The 23072-nt window shown below is 36.7% G+C and overlaps 3 protein-coding genes, 1 long non-coding RNA gene and 1 pseudogene across 6 annotated transcripts; 4 read left to right on the forward strand and 1 right to left on the reverse strand.

The window, feature by feature from the left end:
* Nucleotides 1-35: 35 nt before the first annotated feature.
* Nucleotides 36-3999, reverse strand: LOC147551006 (glutathione gamma-glutamylcysteinyltransferase 1-like). Its single transcript, XM_086668206.1, has 8 exons — nucleotides 3847-3999; nucleotides 2895-3051; nucleotides 2293-2531; nucleotides 2016-2179; nucleotides 1612-1663; nucleotides 1059-1286; nucleotides 465-962; nucleotides 36-315 (listed from the first exon to the last, which is right to left on the reverse strand). The coding sequence occupies exons 1-8, from the start codon at nucleotides 3919-3921 to the stop codon at nucleotides 217-219; spliced, it is 1512 nt and encodes a 503-aa protein (XP_086524332.1). The 5' UTR covers nucleotides 3922-3999; the 3' UTR covers nucleotides 36-216.
* Nucleotides 3815-6180, forward strand: LOC147551007 (large ribosomal subunit protein eL14z-like). The gene is made up of 5 exons (XM_086668207.1): nucleotides 3815-4240; nucleotides 4385-4486; nucleotides 5542-5671; nucleotides 5772-5884; nucleotides 5976-6180. The coding sequence occupies exons 1-5, from the start codon at nucleotides 4238-4240 to the stop codon at nucleotides 6027-6029; spliced, it is 402 nt and encodes a 133-aa protein (XP_086524333.1). The 5' UTR covers nucleotides 3815-4237; the 3' UTR covers nucleotides 6030-6180.
* A 761-nt stretch (nucleotides 6181-6941) lies between these two features.
* LOC147551008 (uncharacterized) lies at nucleotides 6942-8908 on the forward strand. Of its 2 annotated transcripts, none has more exons than XR_015237519.1 (3): nucleotides 6942-7057; nucleotides 7214-7293; nucleotides 8855-8908. It is a non-coding gene; the product is annotated as an uncharacterized LOC147551008 (long non-coding RNA). The 2 variants fall into 2 exon arrangements; XR_015237518.1 differs by lacking the exon at nucleotides 8855-8908 and adding an exon at nucleotides 7623-8440.
* A 2033-nt stretch (nucleotides 8909-10941) lies between these two features.
* Nucleotides 10942-19881, forward strand: LOC147551009 (ATP-dependent RNA helicase MAK5-like). Of its 2 annotated transcripts, none has more exons than XM_086670298.1 (10): nucleotides 10942-11290; nucleotides 11360-11404; nucleotides 11797-11938; nucleotides 12094-12257; nucleotides 12724-12891; nucleotides 15807-15980; nucleotides 17364-17675; nucleotides 17778-17822; nucleotides 18866-19448; nucleotides 19521-19881. In XM_086670298.1, the coding sequence occupies exons 3-10, from the start codon at nucleotides 11851-11853 to the stop codon at nucleotides 19625-19627; spliced, it is 1641 nt and encodes a 546-aa protein (XP_086526424.1). In that variant the 5' UTR covers nucleotides 10942-11290; nucleotides 11360-11404; nucleotides 11797-11850; the 3' UTR covers nucleotides 19628-19881. The 2 variants fall into 2 exon arrangements, with proteins under 2 accessions (XP_086526424.1, XP_086526425.1); XM_086670299.1 differs by having other exon boundaries at nucleotides 11196-11285; nucleotides 11354-11404.
* A 75-nt stretch (nucleotides 19882-19956) lies between these two features.
* On the forward strand, nucleotides 19957-20675 carry LOC147551010 (putative galacturonosyltransferase-like 7 pseudogene; annotated as a pseudogene).
* The last annotated feature ends 2397 nt before the right edge of the window (nucleotides 20676-23072 follow it).

Here is a 23072-nt window from a genome sequence, read left to right on the forward strand (position 1 = left end):
ATCTGCAATTTGATCATCTTAGGTTTCATGTGTTATAACAAAGAAAATGAATTTTGATATATAAAAATGTTAATGAACTAAAAACGGACTTTGCTCTACCATTGTTATAAGGAAAAAAAAACAGATTTTGAGTTTTCCCGTTACAGTCTAAGACTTTAAAGTTGGTATAACCTTCATGTTATTCACTTAGCTCTGATCATATTTTCGGTTCTTCATTTACAAATTACAACCGATAGAAGGCACTCCTAGATCTTCGTCCAGCTTTTTATTATGGCATCTCTGCAGAAAATTGAACTGTCGACGCAAGTTCAAGACCTGCCATGGATGTAATAAGCATAAGATATACGCAGCATATATCCAAAATGGCTTCTTTACGAGAGTCTGTAAGTCATAATTGAAAGTAGACAACTACATTTCATATGACATCAGAAATTCAAATTTAAATTGAGATGTATTACGTTTACCTCTTCTTGAAGCAAAGTGTGGAGATTATCCGTTGAAACTAGCCTATTGATCTCCTGCAACAACTTGTCTTCTTTTATACCAGACCATGTACTTGGAGGCAATGACAACAACACTGCAGTAAGTATGTCACTGCTCACTGGGTGCATCCTATTCGAATTACATGAACCGGACTCTTGGCAACTCCAAGGATTAGTCTTAGAAAAAGGGACCAACATATCCACCCCTTGCTCAGTTTTACCAGTTACTACTGTGCCAGTTACTACGGTAACTGGAGGAGACCCATTACTTTTCAAGGATTTCGTACATGTAGTCCTGCAACAGAAGCCATTAGAAGAACCCTCTTTTCCAGTTAGAAGTTCAGCTCCTTCACAACAAACAGATGCTGCAATTTCAGGCAAACTGTCTCTACCGGTCGAAGATGGGATGTTTCTACAGCATGATCTTGCAGAGACATGTTTAAATAGTTCAGTCTCTCGGACTTGTTTCAATATCTCTTCCTGGAACTCAAAATGGATTGTGCTTTAATATTTGGAAGTAAGCGTAGAAGCCAGCAGAAACCAGGAAAGTAGTAGGAATCAGAAGTTGAGCCAAACCTTGACAGAAAGCCTTCCTTTCTCTTCTTCGCTTAAGTTAGAGCCTGCGTCTTCCTGTCTTCGAACTTCTGCTACCCATTTGATGGATTCGCCGAAATTGGTAGGGAGAGATGTAAATATAACAGAGAGAACTTTCTCGACATCTCTTACATCCGCAGCTGTCAAGAGAACAGGAACTTCATCCATCAAATATTTAGCAGTAGCCATCCAACTCTCGTGTCTACAGCTCTGCAGAGAGTGCCCAGAATTCATATCAGTAGTTCAATAACAATAACCAATACCCAATACCCAATTAAGATAACTTCAAGAATTGAAACATTCATAATAAAGCAATTCCATCTCTTAATTTTCCACCTAATATATTTCAAGCTAAACTGCAAAAAACGAACAAATCAAACTTTTTGTTGCATTCAGTCGTCACTTTCTTTAGGGTAGACGTTTTGGAAAGAGCTGATATTACGAATGAGGGGATCATTGATCAAGGCATATTGCAGCATGTGCATGAGCATAGAAGAACAGTTAAAATGAGATAACTGAGGGTCGTCAACAGTACCAGCGTATACAGCAGAGATGGTGCTCTTTGAAGCCGTGACAGGAGCATGAATCTGAAAAAGAAATAGCAACTTTAGAAATAATTACTAGTAATTACTCACTTATCTTGCAAGAATAGCTGCCTGTCAAAGGTGTACTCAGATGACATATGCCATACCAGATAGGCAGATACAACTGAACAAATGTTTTTTCAGCTATTATGTACAGATAATATTGTTGCATAGGTCCGAATACTGCTCGAAGTACAAGATAATTGTGCAAATGGGTCAGTGACTTGGTTTACTGAGATCCTAAAACTTAAGTTTTTGTATCAATTCCGAGAGCCAGATGTAGCATTCAAGAGTCAAGACATGCATCTCATTGTGTAATTTTAAAACTTTCAAATGTAGCACAAGGAATGAATACCCTCTGTGACGTCCGGTTGATTCATCAACAGTATTCATGGCTTCCCAAAGAAGTGTAAGTGGAACCCAATGAGGAGGATACTTGAACCGAGCAACATCTAGAATCAGTGCCATATCCTTTCCAGCATGATATCCACCAATAGGTGAAAAATGACCAGTTCCTGTCTACAAAACAAACATCAACTCTCATTATCCTCTTTAGGTTTTGATAAGTAGTAGTGTAATGAGAACAAGAAAGATAAAAATACGATGTATAATAGACGATAAGCTCGAACTACCTGTAGGAAAGGTGCTCTATGGTATGATGCAACCACATGACAATCTTCTGATGAAGAACATGTCATGACATATTTTCGAAACTCGTCAATGGTAGTTTGGTTTGTGCGATAAGCTTCAACTTTAGCTCCAGCACAGTGAGCTAAACATGCAACTTTACCTAATGTAATTCCTTTCGCTTTAACTTTTTCTAAGGGTTCACAGCAATCCAACATAGATTCGTCATACCATCTCCAAGGTCCTGGGAGAAAACACACTAACTACATGACAATGCTATGAAAGAACAAAAACCACAATGTGAATGGTAATAAGTACCTCAAAATTAGATTCAAATTCAAGTTTTTCGGAGTTTAGCCAACTACACCAAGAAAATATATATGAAACTTGGACACACACAAGTGCTGCATTTGTATTTTATACAACCAATACTCCAATAGTATCCTAAATGACATGAGATAGACTAGTGTGCCACTCAATTTTATCCGATAAAATGAGTTCTCTCAAGAACAGTTAGAAACTCTTGTCAACCTTGTTTCTAACTAGAAATCTACAGGCTACAGTTCACAAGTCCATATCAATTCGCTTTTGCTAAAAATAAAGTTACCTTTCCATGTTCTTTTGGGATCAATAGCAAGTGCATTCAAGACCATGGAAATGCTGGCCAATCCACAATATGCAGGTTCAGACTGTGTTTGGAAGTAAGAAATTAACTTGAAGAATCCTTCCATAGTTCCATGTTGAAGTGCTTCACTGAAGAGTTGCTACAAAATCCAAATAAAGGGTATTTTGGATATACTCAAATAGTCAAATGGATGAGTATGATGCCCGAAGCACGATATACTTCGAAGTGTAAATGGACGATTATGATGCTCGAAACCTTATATTGCAAATTCATACTAATCTATCCATGAACCAAAAACTTCATCCAACTTATAATGTGTTTTTGGTCAACCATTTATATTGCAAGCAAACTCTTATAATCAACATATTGAATTTCACAAACTTAAAAGTATCAAGTAGATTACAAACTCCAATATTTCACTAATGAGTATGTCCTAGAAATAAAAATCCAAATTGTGGAAATTTTGACAATGACATTTTTGAAGAAAAAAAGTGTTGCCCGAAGCTTGATAACCCCTAAACCTGTCAATTGCCCAAGTGGTTGATAGTGTTGACATAAACTCCAAAACTCTGGAGGTCACATGTTTGATTCTGAGAGGAAGTGGAATCAATGATTATTGAATTTGAGTGATTAAAGGTATAATGATGTAAAAAGTTTGTAAGGCTTAAGGTCTCTTACTCTCTTTCATGTTGTTGGACTTTAGGCCTCTTTCATTATTGGTTTAACTTAGATGGTATAATGTCTTGTAACGACTAACTTAGATCATAGTCTATTTCCCAAAAAAAAAAAACCTAAACCCTAAACCCAAACAAGTTTTCATACCCACAAGTTAAAATTTCAATTTTTACCTCTTTGTGTAGAAAATTTCAAATAAAAGAGTCACTATCAGACTTAATGATGATGATCCATTAAACTTAACAAAAAAAGGGATTACCTTTCCTTCAGAAGAAGCAAACTCAACTGCTGGTGGAGATGGAAGAACTCGCCTATACAAACCTGCCAACGCCATTATACAACTCCGATCTTTTTCTATCAAATCCGATATTGAACCAATAGTAATACTACTTTAATTTCAATTTCGCGCCCTAAAACGAATAATATGCCGGTTAAAATAAAAAAAGTACCATTCATATTTCATAGTAACAGTCCGATACGTTACAACACTACGTCACGTTACGTTACACCTTAAATATCGTAACACGTGTACCTTAATAAGCACGTACGAGAAGTGCGTGTGGGTCATTCAGAGTAATAACTAGTTAAAAGGAGACGAGAGTAGAAACCCTAGCTCCTCTCTCCATCCCGCCACATTACATTTCTCAACAATGGTGAGTGAATGAATCTCTCAAACCCTTTAATACATTTTAACCCTAATTAGAGTTTCAATTACTTAATCTATTTTTTGATTTCTATGATTTTTTTTTTGATTGTTTTTTTTCTTGAGCTGAGGGTTTAACTGTTGATTTTGATAGCCTTTCAAGCGTTATGTGGAAATAGGGCGAGTAGCTCTGGTGAATTATGGGAAAGATTATGGAAAACTTGTAGTGATTGTCGATGTCGTCGATCAAAACAGGGTAAGTTCTTTTTTAGGTCTAATTTGGTTTGTTTCATATACTTTTTAGCTATCTAGAACTTGTTATTTATGTCTTGTTTATGTTCATTTCAGTGATTTGTATCAATTTTAATTGATTTTGTTCTTGTAATGGGTATAAATATCTTATCTTTAATGTGTCAATGGTGTTGTATTTTGAAGTTGATCATTAAAGTGCTAGTTGAGATTGTTGTTATGATTCGATTAGGTTACGTGTGCCAATTTACACTCAAAACTACATGTGTGAAACGTATTCGAGTGTCTTGACAATCGATCGGATTGGTTTGTATTTATAACATAATGTGGGCATGGGTTGTTTTTGTTTGTAATGGAGTTCGAGTGAAGAGCAGAGAGCTACTCGCTTGCTACTTCTCATTAAGCTCCGAGTATGAAATATTGCCTACTTGATTGAGAGAAATCGAGTGTTCATCCATTTCTTGGTCTTAGTTTAAGATGGCATATATTGTGTTTAGACCCGAATACACCAAATGGCTTTTCTTTGTAGAGGATTTGGTTTCCGGTTCTTTTCTTCGAAAATCTTGGTTGATTTTTTTAACCGTAATTTTATGGTTTGTTTTGACGGAGTTAGAGTGAAGAGCAGAGAGCTAATCGCTTGCTACTTCTCATGAAGCTCCGAATATGAAATATTGCCTACTTGATTAAGAGAAATCGATTTTTATCCATTTCTTGGTCTTAGATAAGATGGCATATATTGTGTTTAGACCCGAAATATACCAAATAAACGTTAGCTTTTCTTTGTAGGTAAAATGATCTGCCTTTCCGGTTCTTATCTCCGAAAATTTTAGTTGCCCTCTTAATCGTGTAATTTTCTGTTTAGTTGTCATTGTGGGTCGTATCTCGTGGATTCATTTATCCGTCTCACTTGATTAGACTGTAGAAATTTGTCGAAACCATGCTAAGATCTTAGGCGTTTGTCTTGAATAGCTATGCCTTTAACTGAAGGATTATTTGTCGTTGTATTAAATTTGAAGCGAAAAGAGTATTTGGCTCATGATTTTGTGGGCTGAAATGTGACAGGCTCTTGTTGATGCACCTGACATGGTTAGAAGCCAAATGAACTTCAAGAGACTCACGTTGACTGATATCAAAATTGACATCGGCAGAGTTCCAAAAAAGAAGGCTTTAGTTGAGGCCTTGGAGGCAGGAGGTGAGTGACAAATTTTTTTTGTTCATTTTCGGCAAACAAGTTAAAGTTTGAGTTTAACCCTTTCATCTTCTAATACTGAACTACTTTATCGCGATTTCAGATGTTAAGAACAAATGGGAGAACAGCTCTTGGGGTAGGAAACTGATTGTTCAGAAAAGGAGGGCTGCTCTAAGTGACTTCGACAGATTCAAGCTTATGCTGGCAAAGATCAAGGTATGTTTGAGTATATCTGGTTTGATTATTTAACTTTCAAATTTTTCGATTATTATCTGACCTATGGCTTTTGACTACTATTCTTGTGCAGAGAGGTGGAGCGATCCGACAAGAGCTCTCAAAGCTTAAGAAGCAGAACGCATAAGAGTTCGACTCATCACTGATTTTTGGAACATAGAATTAGCTACTACTTGTTTTTGGTTTAGTTTTGTACCAATACTGTTGGGTAAAAACTTAAGTATATTGGCTCATCGTTTATGCAATCAGGACAGAAACTGAGTTCTAGTTTTTGTTAAGATCTTTGATACGCATATCTCATTTGCAACATAATCTGGTGCAGTTTTTTGAAGAAAATGGTAGATCATATACTCTTTTAGCTAGGGTTCCTCTGGTTATATTCTGACCGTGTAGAAAATATCGTCCGAAGTCTTGGATTGAGCTCGATATAGGCGTGGGAATTGGGCTGGGTCTGGTGACAATTGGCTTACTCCCTCATTGGGTCGGGCTCTAGAATTTCATGTCCATAATAACTCTCGGGAGGACTCAAATGAGTTATTTTTGAAATGCTAATGTCCAAAAGGACCAAAACTCGTCTAAGCCTTGTCAAATCTTTCGTGTTTATCTAGCATCGGTTGGTCCTGTCTTGGGCTTACACTATTCAAAACGAGTCCAATAGGTCACTTGAGCTTAATGAACTCTTGAAAAGTTCAAAAATGAAGGTCATTCAAACATAAAATCCTTCTTTACTATGTGGATGGGACCACTTCTATTCCCTTGGAATAGGCAGACATTTAATAAGTAGGTTATGTTGGCCAAATAATAACAGATCGAGCTCTAGCGAAATTTTGAGAAAAACTCTAACACTCCAGACTGACCTGTTTATTTTATTGGTTCAGTCGACGCATGCTCGAGTTTACTCAGTTAAGAATGCAATTCTTGTCTACTTATGTTTACACTCTAAATACTGAGGCTATATTTGTAATTAAGGGAAATCCTCCAAAATAGGGATTTAAGTAACCTAATTGATTTCTTTCTTCTTGACTAAATTTATTCATAATAAATATTCAAAATCTAATCACTTACTCATTGCTTTGTTGATTAGTTGAATTTCTCTACTCCTACTAATTTGGTGTTCTTCTTCTCCTCTGTTTTCTCTTCAACTTCATCTCAAAGGTAACTTCTTTTTCAGATCAAACTTTTTTTCTAGTATTTCTTAAGATTTTCATTTTCTACTTATTAAACTAAAAAATTTCAATCAACCCATGTTTCAGATCTCATCTGTTTTTGTTTGTTAAACCTATTATTTTATTTAATTTTATGAAATTTCAGATAAAATTAGGAGAGGAGTTTGAAGGGTAGAACTCAATCTCTTGTATGGGTTTTCAGATCTTCATCTCAAGCTAATCAAAGTAACAATCTCTCTCTACTTTTGATTTACTCCTATTTTTCCCCCTTTTGTGTGCTAGTTATTAGGGACACTTCTTACAACAAATGATACATCCACCTAAAAGTGAAAGCCTAACTCAGACCTAAACGAACGAAATGAGCTACCCTTGTTTCGAGTCAAGTCTCTTTCTTTTTTGATGGACTTGCTCACTCTAAATGAAGGTCTTTGATTCTCTTTTTAAGTTTGGGTACCCTTGCTTTTTTAGGTAGATGTATGATTTTTGTATTTTTTAAGTTGAAAATCTTTGGGTATATTTTAATCATGAAAATGGTGGGTTATTTGCATTAATAGGCATTCAGAGTGATAGGACTCTTTGGAAGAGATAGCCAGAGGAGCAAATATGAGAATGCTAAGAAACAATCATCTTATAGATCCATTTCTCATGGATTTTGTGTTTTGGAAGACCGATCCATAATGTCGGCGTAGATGAGTCAGATTCAGATGCGATTGTTGTGCAGAGAGAGCAAGTACATGAATTAGACGTATCGATGTTTAGTGTATCTGATTCACAAATGGGAGATAGAGTTACCAATTAATTTTAAATTGATTTTCACCTTTAGTTAAGACTTCTACTAGTATTATATATATATATATCTATATAACTAATATTATACAAAGCACATTGGTGTTTTTTGAGGTGAGCCTTTGATTTATGTCCCGATAATCGTCGCCTTTGAATTGTCCTTTTAGATCTTCTCATTTCAAGATGGAGATTCTACCACATATTTCATTTTAATTTTTCACATAAATGATGTAACTTCAAGATGGAGATTCCGCCACATATTTCATTTTGATTTTTCACATAAATGATGTAACTTCTTCAAACTACCATTGTACTTTTATACCCTCATTTGTATTAAATATTATCAAACGTGTTAACTCCTAACTAATTAACTACAAGGTCATAACCGACATTTACTTTTTTTTTTCTTTTTTGTTGAAATTGATATTATATATTACTAGAAAATAAGAGTTCTATTACAATACAATTTAAAAACTATATATGGTACATTCTTCCATGACTTCGTTCTGTTTTTCTTCCTTGCCCACTTTGCCAATTTGTCTGCCGCTACGTTGAATTTCCTGCTAGTATGAGAGAATTTAACTTTTTCCAGCCTCTGTTTTATTTCCTTTATTCTTTGAATATGAATTTTCGATTGCCATTGAACTTCATGTCTACCGTTTTGTAAATTTTTTATGATATTGATATTATCACTTTCTATGATGATTCTTCTGTAATTTTGAGATTCGACCCATACCAATCCGTTTAGGATAGCTATGACTTCACTTTCCTCGGAGTTTCTGCTCCTAGTGGTAGTAGCATGTGCTTCTATGAATTTGGATTTTGTGTCATGAATAATTAAGCTAGTACCTGTAACATCCGACATTTACTTGATATCCTATAGTTATGGGAGAAAATTGTGGGAGAAAGAGATATCAGTGGGGAGGAAAATGGCGACTACCTCTTATATCTCTCGGTTAAATTTGCATTTATTTCTCTACTTTGTTTGCATTTATTTCAGAAAACTATCTAACCTCTTCGGGTTTTATTTAAGGGGGGCATCTTGGGAGATACCAGAATTGGTTAGTTTCTTATTTCTGTTTACTTATTTATGTTCTTTTATTTGTAGTTTTTTCATCTCCCTTCTTTTCTCTCATTTTGTTTTACAGATTTTGGTTCATTAAACCCATGCGAAGTTGTTGTTCTTAATTGTATACTTCTTATGATTTTCTTTGGTTGTTGTTCTTAATGGTGTACTTATTATGAGTTTCAAATATTGTAGATCAACCAGTTATCTCCCTCCCTCTACATTTTTCTAAAATAATTACTTATAATTCGTTCCTATAATCTCTCCTTGATATTATTGATCTTGATTTTTTCAAGCTTCCACAATCATTATTCTTCTGTTACATATGTTCCCTTTGTGTTTTTTTTACTTATGTTTATGTTCGAATTTGCAGGGTTTTAAAGTACTATAGAGATGAAGAAGCAAGTTTGTTTTATTCACTTCACTAATTATGTTCGTTTTACTTCTTTTAGGAATGACAAATTTATTTCATTCACTTCACTAATTATGTTCGTTTTACTTCTTTTAGGAATGACAAGTTTGTTTCATTCACTTCACTAAATTTTCATGCTCTCTTAATTTTTGCTCGATAATAATTTTTTCTATTGATATTTTGATTGTTGCTTATTCTGTTCTGAGTTCAAAAAACTAATTAAATTTTCATCGTTTTTGCATGTGACACATTTTATGTTATGATGGACCCACGGAATGGTTGGAGCAATATTTGTAGGATGAATTTCTTAATATTCTTCTTCTATTTTTTTTTGGTCCTTTTCTCTTATATAATCAATTGTATATTTTTAAAATTGTATGTAAGACTTTCTCTTGCCCGCCCGTTTGTTTATATAAATTGTTGATTTTTTATTGAGATGAACTAAAGCATGAAAGTTTCTTCTTCATTTCATACTCAATGTTCAAATTCTTTATTTCATTGTTTTGTAATTCTGGTGTAACTTTTTTCTAGCCTTTTTCGACTAGGTTCGTCCTTAGAAGATGCAATTATAGGCATCGTTGTTTAACAAAAATAAATTTAGTAACCTTTATTTTTCATTGTTCATATTCTCAGACTATATATCATCTCCAAAACATTTGTTTTATTTTTATAGTAGTTCACCATTTTATTTGCTACATTTTCCTTATTTTTGTTCATGTAAAATTTCTAAATAAAAAGGCCGCGCTAAAATGGAGTGTTTGGCATGATAAAATCCCACAATTTTAGAGAAGTAGTTAGATATTCCCTCATCTTTCAATAGATTATTCAAATTTTTCCCATTAATTAAATAACTTCTTAAATACTACTAAACCCTAAAAACTGTTATCGATCGATTTTTTTTATTACTAACTTTCTAAAAAAAATTACTATGTTTAAATTAAAGTTGTATATGTGTTTTAATGAGAATTTAATCCATCTCTCTCACACTTTTTCGTATTTCTTATGTTCTATTTATTAATTCTCTTTTTTTAAGCTAGAGAGATGATAACGTACATATTATTATATACTTTATATTTGATTCAATCCATCATTTAATTTCTCTGTATTTCTTGTGTTTTCTTAAAACTTGAAGTTTGAGGTCAAGTTGTATGTTTTTTTTTTGTAGAGAAAGAAAGATGATAATCTAATTGTTCTCTCAAGATCTTAGGTTTGATTTGAATTTGTATATTCTTTTTAGAGGGACTTCAAATATGATTACTTTACTAATCACATTATTTTAGAGGGATTTGGAATATGATTAGATTTATCCCCAACCTTTCTTCCTCTCCAACTGTTTAATTTAACTGTGTTTCTAATTTTGTCCTCACATATTCGTTTTGTTTTGATGGATTATCATCTAAATATCTTTAACAACCAATCCAACTGTCTTTCTGTTTTATCCCCAATGTTTTGTTCATTATTTTCCGCATATCGTCAAATGCAAAGTACAAATTTTCATTTACTAAAATTAATTATTTTACCGTAGAATGATGAGTCTTTTTGTGAGGCTTTTACGAATAATTTTTTGTGTGAGCAATCACCTATATTAATTGTCTTACAATTTTCTAAAGGGGGTGAGAGAGCAAACAAATAGACAAGAGTCTATCTGGGTGCGATTAAAGTGGCTATTGTTTCTGACTCAAGGTCGGAGGCATGCCCACTTGAGCAAACCACCCTTTGCTGGGATAGTTCTGTTATTTTTTCTAAGTGGTGGGGTTAGTTAGGTAAAAGTAGTCAGGGGTCTTTTCTTTCACTTATCTCGGTTGAAACTTGAAAAGGAAGAAATAGAGAGAGAGAGAGAGAGACTGAAAAAAGTTCATAACTTCTAAACCCTAGATGAATCCGAGAGAGAGAAAGAGAGATTGAACTAATCGAGAGTGTTCATCAGTTTCTCCTCTTAGCTTCCGTAAAACCATCATGTCTCGCTAATGCTTATATAAATTGAAGATTCAAAGTATAACGTAGGGTTCTTCATAAACAAAATCAAGTAATCAAAGGATTCAGGCTGGTTATCTACTGTCTAGGAAACTAAGGTAAGTAATGTTTCTTTAAGCATTATTATGTCTATAATTTTGACTTTGCCCTAATAATTTTGCACAATTTGTTCGTATACTTGTGTATTTAAGCATTTTATCTCATGGAACGACATAAAATAAAAACGGATTTGATTTCCTGAATGATCCCTAGTGGTTAGGCTAGAACATTGACATCCCTATTTTCCTATGTTTTTTGTGATCTGATGAAGCATACAAACAGGAAGTTTCGGTTTCATGATTAGTCATTTCCATTTTAGTTGATGAATTTCGAACTATGGTTATAGAGCTTGTAATCTAGGGTTCCGTTTAGTTAAATAGAATTTCAGAAAAGTGATTTCATACTCTCCTTTCTATACTCTGAAATTCTGTACTTTTGGTTCTCGAATCAGGTCCCTCTGTCTGTCCCATCTCTCTGAACAGATATAAGTCTATAGGAGAACCTAATGTCAGGAGCTGTCAAGGAAGGGAGGAAGCGTAGCAGTGAAGAGAATGTGACAGAACATGACACAAAGGAAAAGAAGAAGAAAAGTGGTAAGCTTCTGGTTAGTTATATTCAACTTATTACTTGAACTCTTTTTGTTTCTTAATGTGAAATTGATTCTACTTGACATTTAATACTCAATTTGTGAAATGAAACAACTATATAATGCTTTTGACACCTTCTCTTTTCAATTTGTAATCTACAGGGGTAAATGTTATTGGTTCGACAGCAGTTGACAAAACTGAATATAATGAATGGAATGAAATGGAACTTCACCCTTCCCTTATGGAATCGATTTACAACCTCGGCCTAAAAAAGCCACCAACTATCATAAAAGTTTGTTTTCCAGCTGCCGCTCACAAAGGGAAGGTATTAAGAAGTAGTGTTTTAAAAAGCGAGTGATGCGTGCGCATCAAGGCTGTATTTCTCTCTTTTTCTATCTACCCTCCAATATCCATCATCTGTATGACTGTATTTACACTTTAGTGTATAACATACACTATTTATACACTGTCATACACTAAAAGTGTATAAGAGTGTATAATGTACACTGTTAAACAGTGTATAAATAGTGTTATACACTGTATAACAGTGCATATTATACACTGTTATAAAGTGTATAAACAATGTATGTTATACACTGTATAACAGTGTATAATATACACCATTATACACTGTTATCATCTTCAATTTACTAAATCTCTCTTGCCTCCATCTTATTCATCTTATAATGTTCACCATTATACGATGTTTACTTAAGTGTTATGCCAACCGCCTCGAGGCTTAAAAACGTGTTTTAAAACATCTGTAGTAGTTGATGTTTTCTACTATACAGGATTTGCTTGGGGTTGCCGAGACGGGATCAGAAAGAATACTTGCCTTTGCGCTTCCAATTTTGCAAAGTCTTCTTAAAGAACAAGAGGAAGCTGATAATGACGGGGTGAAAGGTCCGAATGGAAGTGTTTGGGCTCTTGTCTTGGCTCCTAACAAGCTCGCTATCGAGGTAAGCAATGTTTTTAAATCGTAAATCGTGTCGTAAATCGATTTCTGATTTTATAAATCGTATCGTATATTTCAATCGTAAATCGTAGGATTCATTCTTTAAACTATAATATGAATGGTAATATAAATATTACAATATATAACATGTAAAATCTAGTGAGATGATACAAAAGTTGCATTACATTCATCTACACTTTAATGAAAATATTATACTATGTAGTAATATATTTACATATATGTTTAGAATAGATTTTTTATAGTTTATTCTCAGTAACACTTTTTTAATACAATAGCCTTTGTGATAATTTCTAAGGTGTCGTTTGGCAACATACATGAATGTTACTTGACTACTTATTTTCTTGTCTACTTCCGCTCCACCACAATACAAATTTGCACCACCACCACCATTGTCACACCTCCACCACCGCCACCGCACCTCCACCACCGCCACCACCGCCACCACCATCACCAAGCCTCCAACACCACCACCGCCACCACCATCACCAAGCCTCCAACACCGCCACCGCCATCACCAAGCCTCCACCACCACCACCACCACCACCACCACCACTACCAAGCCTCCACTACCTCCACTACACCATTATTATCACCATATCTCCACCGCAACCACCACCGACACTACACCATTACTATCACCATATCTCCACCATCACCACCACAACCACGACACTTCCACCACCACCACAACCACCATTGCCATCACACTTCCACCACCACCATTACCATCACCATATCTCCACCGCCACCACACTTCCACCATCACCAAGCCCCCGCCACCACCATCACCAAGCCTCCACCACCACCACTACACCATTACTATCACCATATCTTCACCACCATCACCACCACAATCACGACACTTCCACCACCACCACCACAACCACCACCGCCACCACACTTCCACCACCACCGCCACCACACTTCCACCACCACCATTACCATCACCATATCTCCACCGCCACGACACTTCCACCATCACCAAGCCCCCACCACCATCACCAAGCCTCCACCACCACCACCAAGCCTCCACCACCACCACCATCAAGCCTCCACCACCTCCACTACACCATTACTAAAACCATATCTCCACCACCACCACCACCACCACTACATCATTACTATCACCATATCTCCACCATCACCATATCTCCACCATCACAATATCTCCACCATCACCACCACAACCACGACACTTCCACCACCACAACCACGACACTTCCACCACCACAACCACCATCGCCACCATACTTCCACCACCACAACCACCATCGCCACCACACTTCCACCACCACCATTACCATCACCATATCTTCACTGCCACCACACTTCCACCATCACCAATCCCCCACCAACATCACCAAGCCTCCACCACCACCACCATCAAGTCTCCACCACCTCCACTACACCATTACTATCACCATATCTCCACCACCACCACTACACCATTACTATCACCATATGTCCCCCACCATCACCACCACAACCACGACACTTCCACCACCACAACCACCATCGCCACCACACTTCCACCACCACCATTACCATCACCATATCTCCACCGCCACCACATTTCCACCACCATACTTCCATTTCCCCCGCCATACCTCAACCACCAACACTATACCTCCACCACAATCATCACACCTCCATCACCATCATCGTCATATTTTCACCACCATATCCATACCAACACAACCACCACCATATTTCCACACCCACCACACCTCAGCCACCAACATTGTATTTCCATCACCACTACCACCTTTGCCACAATAATCATCATGAAATCTTTTACGGAAACTTAAGAATAAGTTATCTTTATGAAAAAAAGAAAAAGAAAAAATAGAAAAGTAAATTATGTTGCCAAACTAACTTCTTGACTTTTTTTACTTATAAGTACCTAATTTGCCAAATATGCTTTTAATATTTTTTTAACTTTATTAAAGCAAAAGTACTTCAACTAGAAGCAAAAGTTCTTTTACTTTTGTTTGCCAAACGACACCTAAGATATGAATTAGTCTTTGTCATTAATAGATATGTATTAATTACTGTGTTTTAAGTAGTTACTACATTAATTCAAAAGCCTCCTTTATCTTAATAACAATGGTGACTTCTCGTCAAATGAGCCCGACTCATTGGCTTCAACAACCTTTAATTTTGTGGTTTTAAAACTGCATGAGATAGAGAAGAGGGCAGAGAAATTTCTTTGTCATTTCTGCTCTGGCTTTACTTTTAAAAACAAAACAAAGAGAACAAAATAAAGGAAGAGAAAGATGAAAGGTGAAGAGGAAGAACCTGCACAGTCCCTTCACAATTCTTACAGTAGGTTTTCCCCCTTCCATTTTCTTTTTTTCTCTTTCTTTCTCTAAACAAGACACTCTTCTATTTACCCTAATACAACCTGTCACCTCATCATCTCCCTTAAATACATTTTTCGTTTTCCTTTTCATATTGTTAATTTTCCAAGTCGTATGATTCAAACAAAATCTCATGATTTATGATTTTCAGCAAGATTTACCGTAAAAATCGCATGATTCATTGCAAATACGATTTTTTGAAGATTTGACTCGTTTTCCTTGCGATCCGACTCAAATCGTGCGATTTGAGTCGTAAATTCCACGATTTTAACATCATTGGAGGTTAAGTATAATGTTTCTAAACATTTCTCATTTTTTAGTTATGAATTTTTTTGTCAAGGGGTAATACTTTTGGCGATGTCTTCCGATAACTTCGAATCATATTGCGTTTCAAGAAAAAAGAAGCTTCAATTTATTGTCAATAAGTTTTAGAGGCGATTGTGAGCCTCTTTGTATATAGGATATTTATAATTCCTTTTTCCCTCTTTGTCGGTTATTTATACCTTAACTGTGATGTTCTTTGTGGTCTTCTTTAAAGGTATCAACATATATAAAAGAATTATCTAAAGGGACCACAATCGGGGTGGCGACTGTTGTCGGTGGGATGCCGACAGAGGAGGATGCCTTTTTGAAAATTAGTGAAAAGATTATTGTTGGCACACCAGAAGAAGTAAAAGAGCTTATGTCAGGTGCAACTAAGCACCTTGCTAAGGTAAAGTTTTCTTTTTTAGATCAACACTTCATGTCTAAAAAAAGAGGTCCATATTATTATGTACGTCTACCCGCCCCGGATGGGTCTCACTGACCCGATCGGTTAGTTTAGGTAGTTTAGTATTTAAATCTTGTTATTATTAGATAAACAAAAATAACTTTGTATGTATCCTAATAGAACTCATATAGTACTTGTATAAATAGGGTATTGTATATTGAATGTAATATACAAGAGAATTATTTTAATATCGCATATCTCTCTCTAGCTCTCGCTTTCTCATCCTACAATCTAACTCATTGGATTATAGAGTTCGCATGGTATAACAGCAAGGTTCGTTTTGCTTGATTTTTTTTCTACTTCCGCTTAATGGCTTCGTCTTTTGATACTTTCGAAATTATTCCACAATCAACATCTTCCGCCCTTGTCCTTGATGTCCACCATTCGGACTCACCTACTACCTATGCTTTAAAAAGCGGCGCATAGGCGCCGATCACACGGAAAGCGGCATGTCACGGGGTAAAGTTTTCGCTCCTACTTTAGCACCGTGCGGCACTTGACTTAGCTTCCTCCTAAGTACAAGTCTGAGCCTTAACCTTCCCAAATGCCTAAGTAACCTTGACTAAATAGGCAAAGACCAAAGAAAGATAAGCTTCCAAAGTGTGCACCAACTAAAGAGAACTTTGGTCTTTATTACTAAGAACTCTTTGTATACAAGAAGGCTTTTTGGGCACGTTTCCCAAGTCACTCAACTCTCACACTATTGCTTTGAATCCTTACTTGGATGCTTTACAAATGAGGGGTGATCCCCTATTTATACTAGTTCCTATATACAATGGACGGCTAGGATTTACCCACATGTAACACATCTAATGCTGATGGAAATCTCTAGATTACTTGGGCTCCAAGTATCTCTAGAATGCTCTCCCAAAATATCTCCTTGCCATCTCTAGAAAACTCCTTGGGCTGGGCCAAAGAAGGTGCTCCAACTATGTACAAATGCAGCCTGGCCCAATGGTGCTGTTTGGTTCCTGTTTGGGCTGCTGTCTAGGCTGCCTGGCTGCTGTTCTGGGCGCTTTAGCTGCTGTCCGGCCCAGGTATAAGCTGCTGTTTGGGGATACTTTAGATGGGCTGTGACAGGCAGCTGGCCTATCGACTAGGACTGAAGCCCTAGTCGATTTCAAAGGCCGAGTAAATCAGCGATTTTAGCAGCCTAGCCCCGAAATGGCTAGGCGGGCAGTCGCCGACTTAATCAACTGCTTAAAAAAACTAATTTCGTTAGGGTTTCTCTGAATCTTTATCAATCTCGTTGAACTCTTCGATTTCTTTTGATTTAGGTTAATAAATTACCATTACTAACTAATGTATTTAATTTCGCTATATTAGCTACCTGCACCATCGTTCTTAGTGTGCGATGGTGTGGATGAGATGCTACACAAGAAGCACGTCAATCCATTAGTGAGGATTCTCACAATGCTAGCAAAGATGACTAATCCAAAGATCAATCAGAAAAAAACGAAGCAGCTATTCATGTTCTCCACTACTTCAGCATTTCCACATGATTTTCGTGAGAAGCTGAACTATGTCGACGAGTTGAATTCGTTTAAATTGTTTTTAGAAACGGTTGGATTGAAAAACGATGCTGCTATATTTGATCCGAGGGATGCTTCCATTGTAACTTTTTGGCAATATAAAAAGGTAAGAATCTATTTTTGATAATAAAATAGTATATATTTGTTTTATTAGTGCGGCTTACTTGTCTAATTGACTCACTTGGGTTGATTTAATTTTTATTTTCAGGAGTTGGATAGAAGAATCAAGACTTCGCAGCCATCTGCATATGAGGTAATTTGTATTTTTATCGATCTCTTGCCTCTAATTAACCTGTAGTTTTCTAATTAGGCTAATTAATGTCCATCAGAGTTGATTTCACATCGTTCGTATCTGAAAATTATCGAGTATTTCTATGTTAGTCTTCTAATTTGGCTAGTAAGCGGATGCTTATCAGAGCGGATAACACACAATCCATATCCGAATCAGAAAATTATTTGATATATTAGTATAAATATTGCATTTATGAGTTGCAGAAGATGAAGAAATGCATTTATGAATCCATATCAAGTACCCTAGATGTGAAAATTATTTGATATATCAGACAAGATATCCATTACTTTTATGAATGGAATCCCAACTCACTCTATCATACTCTAACTCAACTTTGACAAAATTACCCAGTTCCTTTCTCTTAATTCTTGAATCGAGTTCGTTGGCTATCAATCCATTACAAAGTTAGGATTTTCCTTGCTGCAACAAACGCACCTTTCTTTCTTCTGGCATATCTTTCCACTCAAAGAATTGGTCAACCCTGTCAACCCAATCAAGGAACTCTTCCCGTTGCAAACGCCCCTCAAAGTCGCTTACCTCAACTTTAATTCCCTGATTCCAATTCTTATCTGTGGTCATAGCAGGTCTATTGACTATTCTATTTACTCTACGACCCCAATTTGGAATGACTGGTTCAGAATCATCTTCATCGTCACTTTCCGGAGTGACCTCTCGGGGTATCCTATTATGGTGACGAAGTCTCTCCTTGAGGATTCTGGTTTTGGTTGGCCATTTGATGCAAAATAGCAATGCAGAATGCCTAAACTAAATGATGATACTTTAGATGACTCGAAATGTTATGAGAAGGGCCTTATCTAAACCTAAGACAGCTAACTATGCAATAAATTTTAGTTTAAGCTTGCTGGAGTTTTATGGAACTCCTACTCGTTTACAGACCAGGCCTACTTCGAATGTGTGAGTAGAAATTTTGTAGTAGTTTATACCAAGTGGGTCTGGTCTTTCAATCAATTTCTTTACAAAAATTGTTTGTTCTAATTTTGCAGGGTGTAAGTCAAGGCTTACTTATGATAGTAAAGATGTCATCAGGTATATACTTGGTATCAGATGGAATTGCCTTGGATCTTTTAGATAAGGAGCTTGTCCCAGTTTCTTTTACAGAACAAAAATTTTTTGTAGTCAAGAATGGGATAGTAGCCGTCTTCACCGGCAACCTGCAAGTTTGTTTAAACGGCTTGAAGATTGTAAAGAACATATTAAAATCCGACGCCACAGTACATGATGCGGCGACAGAGCTGTGTAAGATCTTAGATTCCATGCCAAAAACAGGATGTGGTCTGATTTATATAGGAGGATACATTGGAAACCAACAGAAGGTTTATACTTTAAAAAATATTAAACATGGATGGACGAGTACGGAGCGGAAAGGTCGTGTGTCTGTTGCTGGATATGGTGCCAGTGTGGCTAGAGATATAATTGTGAAAGGGCTATCAAATTTCCGAAATGCAGAGCAGCTCAAATCCGAACAGGAACAAGAACAAGAACAAGAACTCATAAATTTGGTCAAAAGGGCTGTGGTGAGGGCATCTTTAGCTGATGCAAAGCAATATACTGGGGGGATCATGAGAGGTAAAAATAAACTTTATTTTACTCTAGTTTGTTTTAGGACTTCTAACTTATTTCTGTGCTCTTCTTTCATAGTTCATCGAATTACAAAGATGGAGGAAGAAAAGGAAATCCATAGACAACGTTTTCACAACTGGATAACATGGTACAACTTCCAGGAGGAATTAGCAAAGCAACCCTAATGATGTAGTACCATCTTTCTTTATTGTGTAGCTCAAGATCTACTTCTCAAAGAGTTTTTTTCTTTTATGCAGAGAAAATATATTACTCTCTCTTGTTTTGATATCAATATCGATATCAATAGATTACCATTGGAAAGTTAGAGAGAATCAGAACATTCATCTAAGTTTGTTTATGAATGTGTTTTCTTATATGACGTTACCCTAAGTCAGATTTCTTTTAGAAATTAATTAATAGTGACTTTAGTTCTTCACAATCTTGTGTAGTGAATGTGTTTGAGTTAACTCCATTGGAAAAATAACCTCAAAAGTTTACTTTCGAATTTATTGCAATGCAGGTAAAGAATCATTTTAAATGATATCTCATGTTTTAATGTCATCCAGTGTTTTAAAGTCTATTATTTCTGTCCAGAGATTGTACAAAACTTACTTTCATCATCAAGAACGCAGGCATTAGAACCACCATTAAAGTACGCAAGAAATTATTTAGCTGCTTTACTTGAGTCTTGTATTCGTTGAGTATCAATCTTGATTCAGATCTTGTCGTTGATTATGGATCGATGTTATGGTTAACAAATTTAAGTTCAGGAACAGTTGGTGCACCGGAATTGCCACACTAATGTCTCGAAATATTTCATATCTAGTTTCTGCTCATATATGCAGTTTTCTGGTGCATTTAACGTGGGGAAACTTTGTTACTTCAATACCTGAGCAATGGTGATAGATCCAATAAAATGGAGAAAATTTGGGTGCAAGAAGAAGATAGAGAAATAGATGGAAATTCAGAAAATCGGTTGGATTTATGAGTTGGAATTGTTACCTCTGTTTCAGTTAGTATTTGCTGGTGATGTGGGCAGGTGGCAGCGACTGGAAACAGGTGGAACCAACACGGTGGGATAATGCTAAAGGTAGTTGTCATGATCTCCATCCCGGACTAGTTAGTTTATTACATTGGAGTTGTAGTGGTAAACCCTGGGTGAAACTTGAAACTCGATTGAACCGGTCTTGTTTGCTTGATGCTTTAGGGGCTCCGTATGATGATGGCAAGTGATGGAGATGTCGCCGGAGTTGATGGTGGTGGTGGTGGTGGTGGGAGGGAGAGAGGGAGGGAGAAGAAATTGAAAGGACATTAAGGGTGAATGATGTTTTGAATAAACAAAACATAAAATAAAAAATTTGTTTCCACCCAACAATTTGTACCCCGAATAATTTCCTATTTTCCCAAAACATCGAGTTTTAGGTTTGAACTTGAGAGACTAAATCTTGTCTAGTTCGGTCAACCAAAACCCATATAGGTGACTACACATCGGTATGAGCTGACCGATGAGTCTAAACAAACTATGATATGACTCTACCAAATTTACTTTTTTACTTAGAAGAGTTCCATTCGATCTGGTCTGATCGTAATATGTAAACACCATTCGGTGGAGCCTTACCGGATGGACCTTCATTTTCCACAAAAACAATTCTTCATACAACCAACAAACAGATTATAAAATATGTAAACAAAAAATGTGTTAGGGAATGTTCATACACCTTTTTAGAGACTGAATCTTGTCTAGAAATTGTTTTTTTGTTATTTCCCTAAATTTTGTTGAAGTTGCTTCGGTGAACTCATCTCGTTAATAATGGTCGCCGTGATGGATCGTAATTTCGGTAGAAGAAGAGGGAGAAGAGTAGAAGAAGAGAGATGTTTAGGGATTTGAGTTTTGCAAAGATATAGGGGTAAGATGGGGATACTAATGTAATATTGAACTTTACTAATAACTTATAATTGGTTGCGATTGTTGTATCGTTTGCAAAAATAATTTGTAGCTTTTAACAAAAAAGACTTGGATGAAGAATACAACAGTATAGTAAGCTATCTAGAGTGGATTCAGAACGATTATGAGAGCTTTAGAATTCTTTAAAGAACTCCAAATGATCTCACATAAGAATGAGTTCCAAGCTTCTCCAATAGATTCTCAATCCTTAGCTTTTCTGTATACGCATATTTGTTACACTGTGGATTCCACAATCTCTTATTTTTCTTTTGGGATACATAATTTTTAAATTCCTAACTATTCCGGATGCTAAAGTTAGGGATTCGTCACAATTTCGTCTCATGTGGAAGAGATCGGAAGGAGAGGGAACCAGGGGTATTTTGGTCATTTTGTGAAATTTATAGGTTAAATGGAAAGTGGAGCCAATGGTGAGTCCGACGGCGAAGACGGAAGTCGAATCGGAGTAGGGACGGAAAAGTTATGGAGGAAAGAAACCGAAAGACATTTTTGTCTTTTCTGAAAATTAGAAGTAGAACCAATTATGCAGGCACACCTTTAGTTCTTAAAAGCCCAAACTCAAAGTCCAAAATAAAAGCCAAGATGAAAAGGAAAAGAAGAAACTATAGGCACCCCTTTTATCTCCAAGTCAAACTTTATGGGCCACCAAGTCAAGAGTTGGGTGAAAGAAAAGAAAAAAGAAAAATCTGATTGACCCTCTTCTTCTACATGAGTTTTTCTAGGGTTTGGAGAGTTGAAGCCAGGGAGAAAGAGAAAGAAAGGAGGCAGCCGCCGGCCATAGCTTTGGCCGACCGGCACAGCAGCTCCTCCACAGCAGCTCGGGACTAAGAAGAACACAGCAGTTCGGGTGTTCTTCAACAACAGCAGCTCGGGTTTTCACTCGGACAGCAGCTCGGTTTGCCATTGAAGGAGCAAGGCACGGGACTTGATCGGGATTGAAAGGGACGCGACTACAGATGCTCGGGACTTGAAGAAGCTGCAGCAACAGGCAACTCGGGACGGAACAGCAACAGACGCGTCTGGGAGGTTCTGGGTGTCTCGGACTAGTCCGAGACACCTAGTGCTGGTCCGGTCCAGTACCAGACACGTCTAGAACGCGTCTGGTACATGGACTAGCGTCCTGGCTCCGGCCAGGACGAGACCAGGCCTTGATAGGCCTCGGCCAGGACATGCCGGCCCTATGGGCCGTGCTATGTCCGGACCTTGTCCGAGCCCTTTTTGGGCTTGGGCCGGGACTTGTCTAGGACTTGTCCCGGGCTTTTTCGAGGCTTTTCGGACCACGAAAAGGGACCATCATTCGAGTGGGAGTTTTTGCCAAAATTTTTTCCGATTCCAACCAAATAATTCCAAAATCAATCCGGGCCATCTAATAGCCCAAAACGGATTTCTCTTTAAATTGATTTATGAAATCATTAAGAATCGAACCAATATTTTTTCCGAAATTGACCCGGGCTTTCTCGAGCCCAAAACGGAGTTTTTCTTAAAGATGATTTTAGAAATCATAAAAGATAAAACCGGAAAGCACCATTAGTAGAATTCTTCGAATTTAGACTTAAGGTCCGTAATGTGACATGTGATGTCAACAAAAGTATCTCCCAAGATAATCATGCATATATAATTCTTAGCCTTGATATATTATATGATTGCATGTGATGTGAATGCGGAAA

The sequence above is a fragment of the Eschscholzia californica genome, unplaced genomic scaffold (genome assembly GCF_041429995.1).
Source record: "Eschscholzia californica isolate CP2 unplaced genomic scaffold, dmEscCali1.0.p SCAF_3, whole genome shotgun sequence".
NCBI lineage: Eukaryota > Viridiplantae > Streptophyta > Magnoliopsida > Ranunculales > Papaveraceae > Eschscholzia > Eschscholzia californica.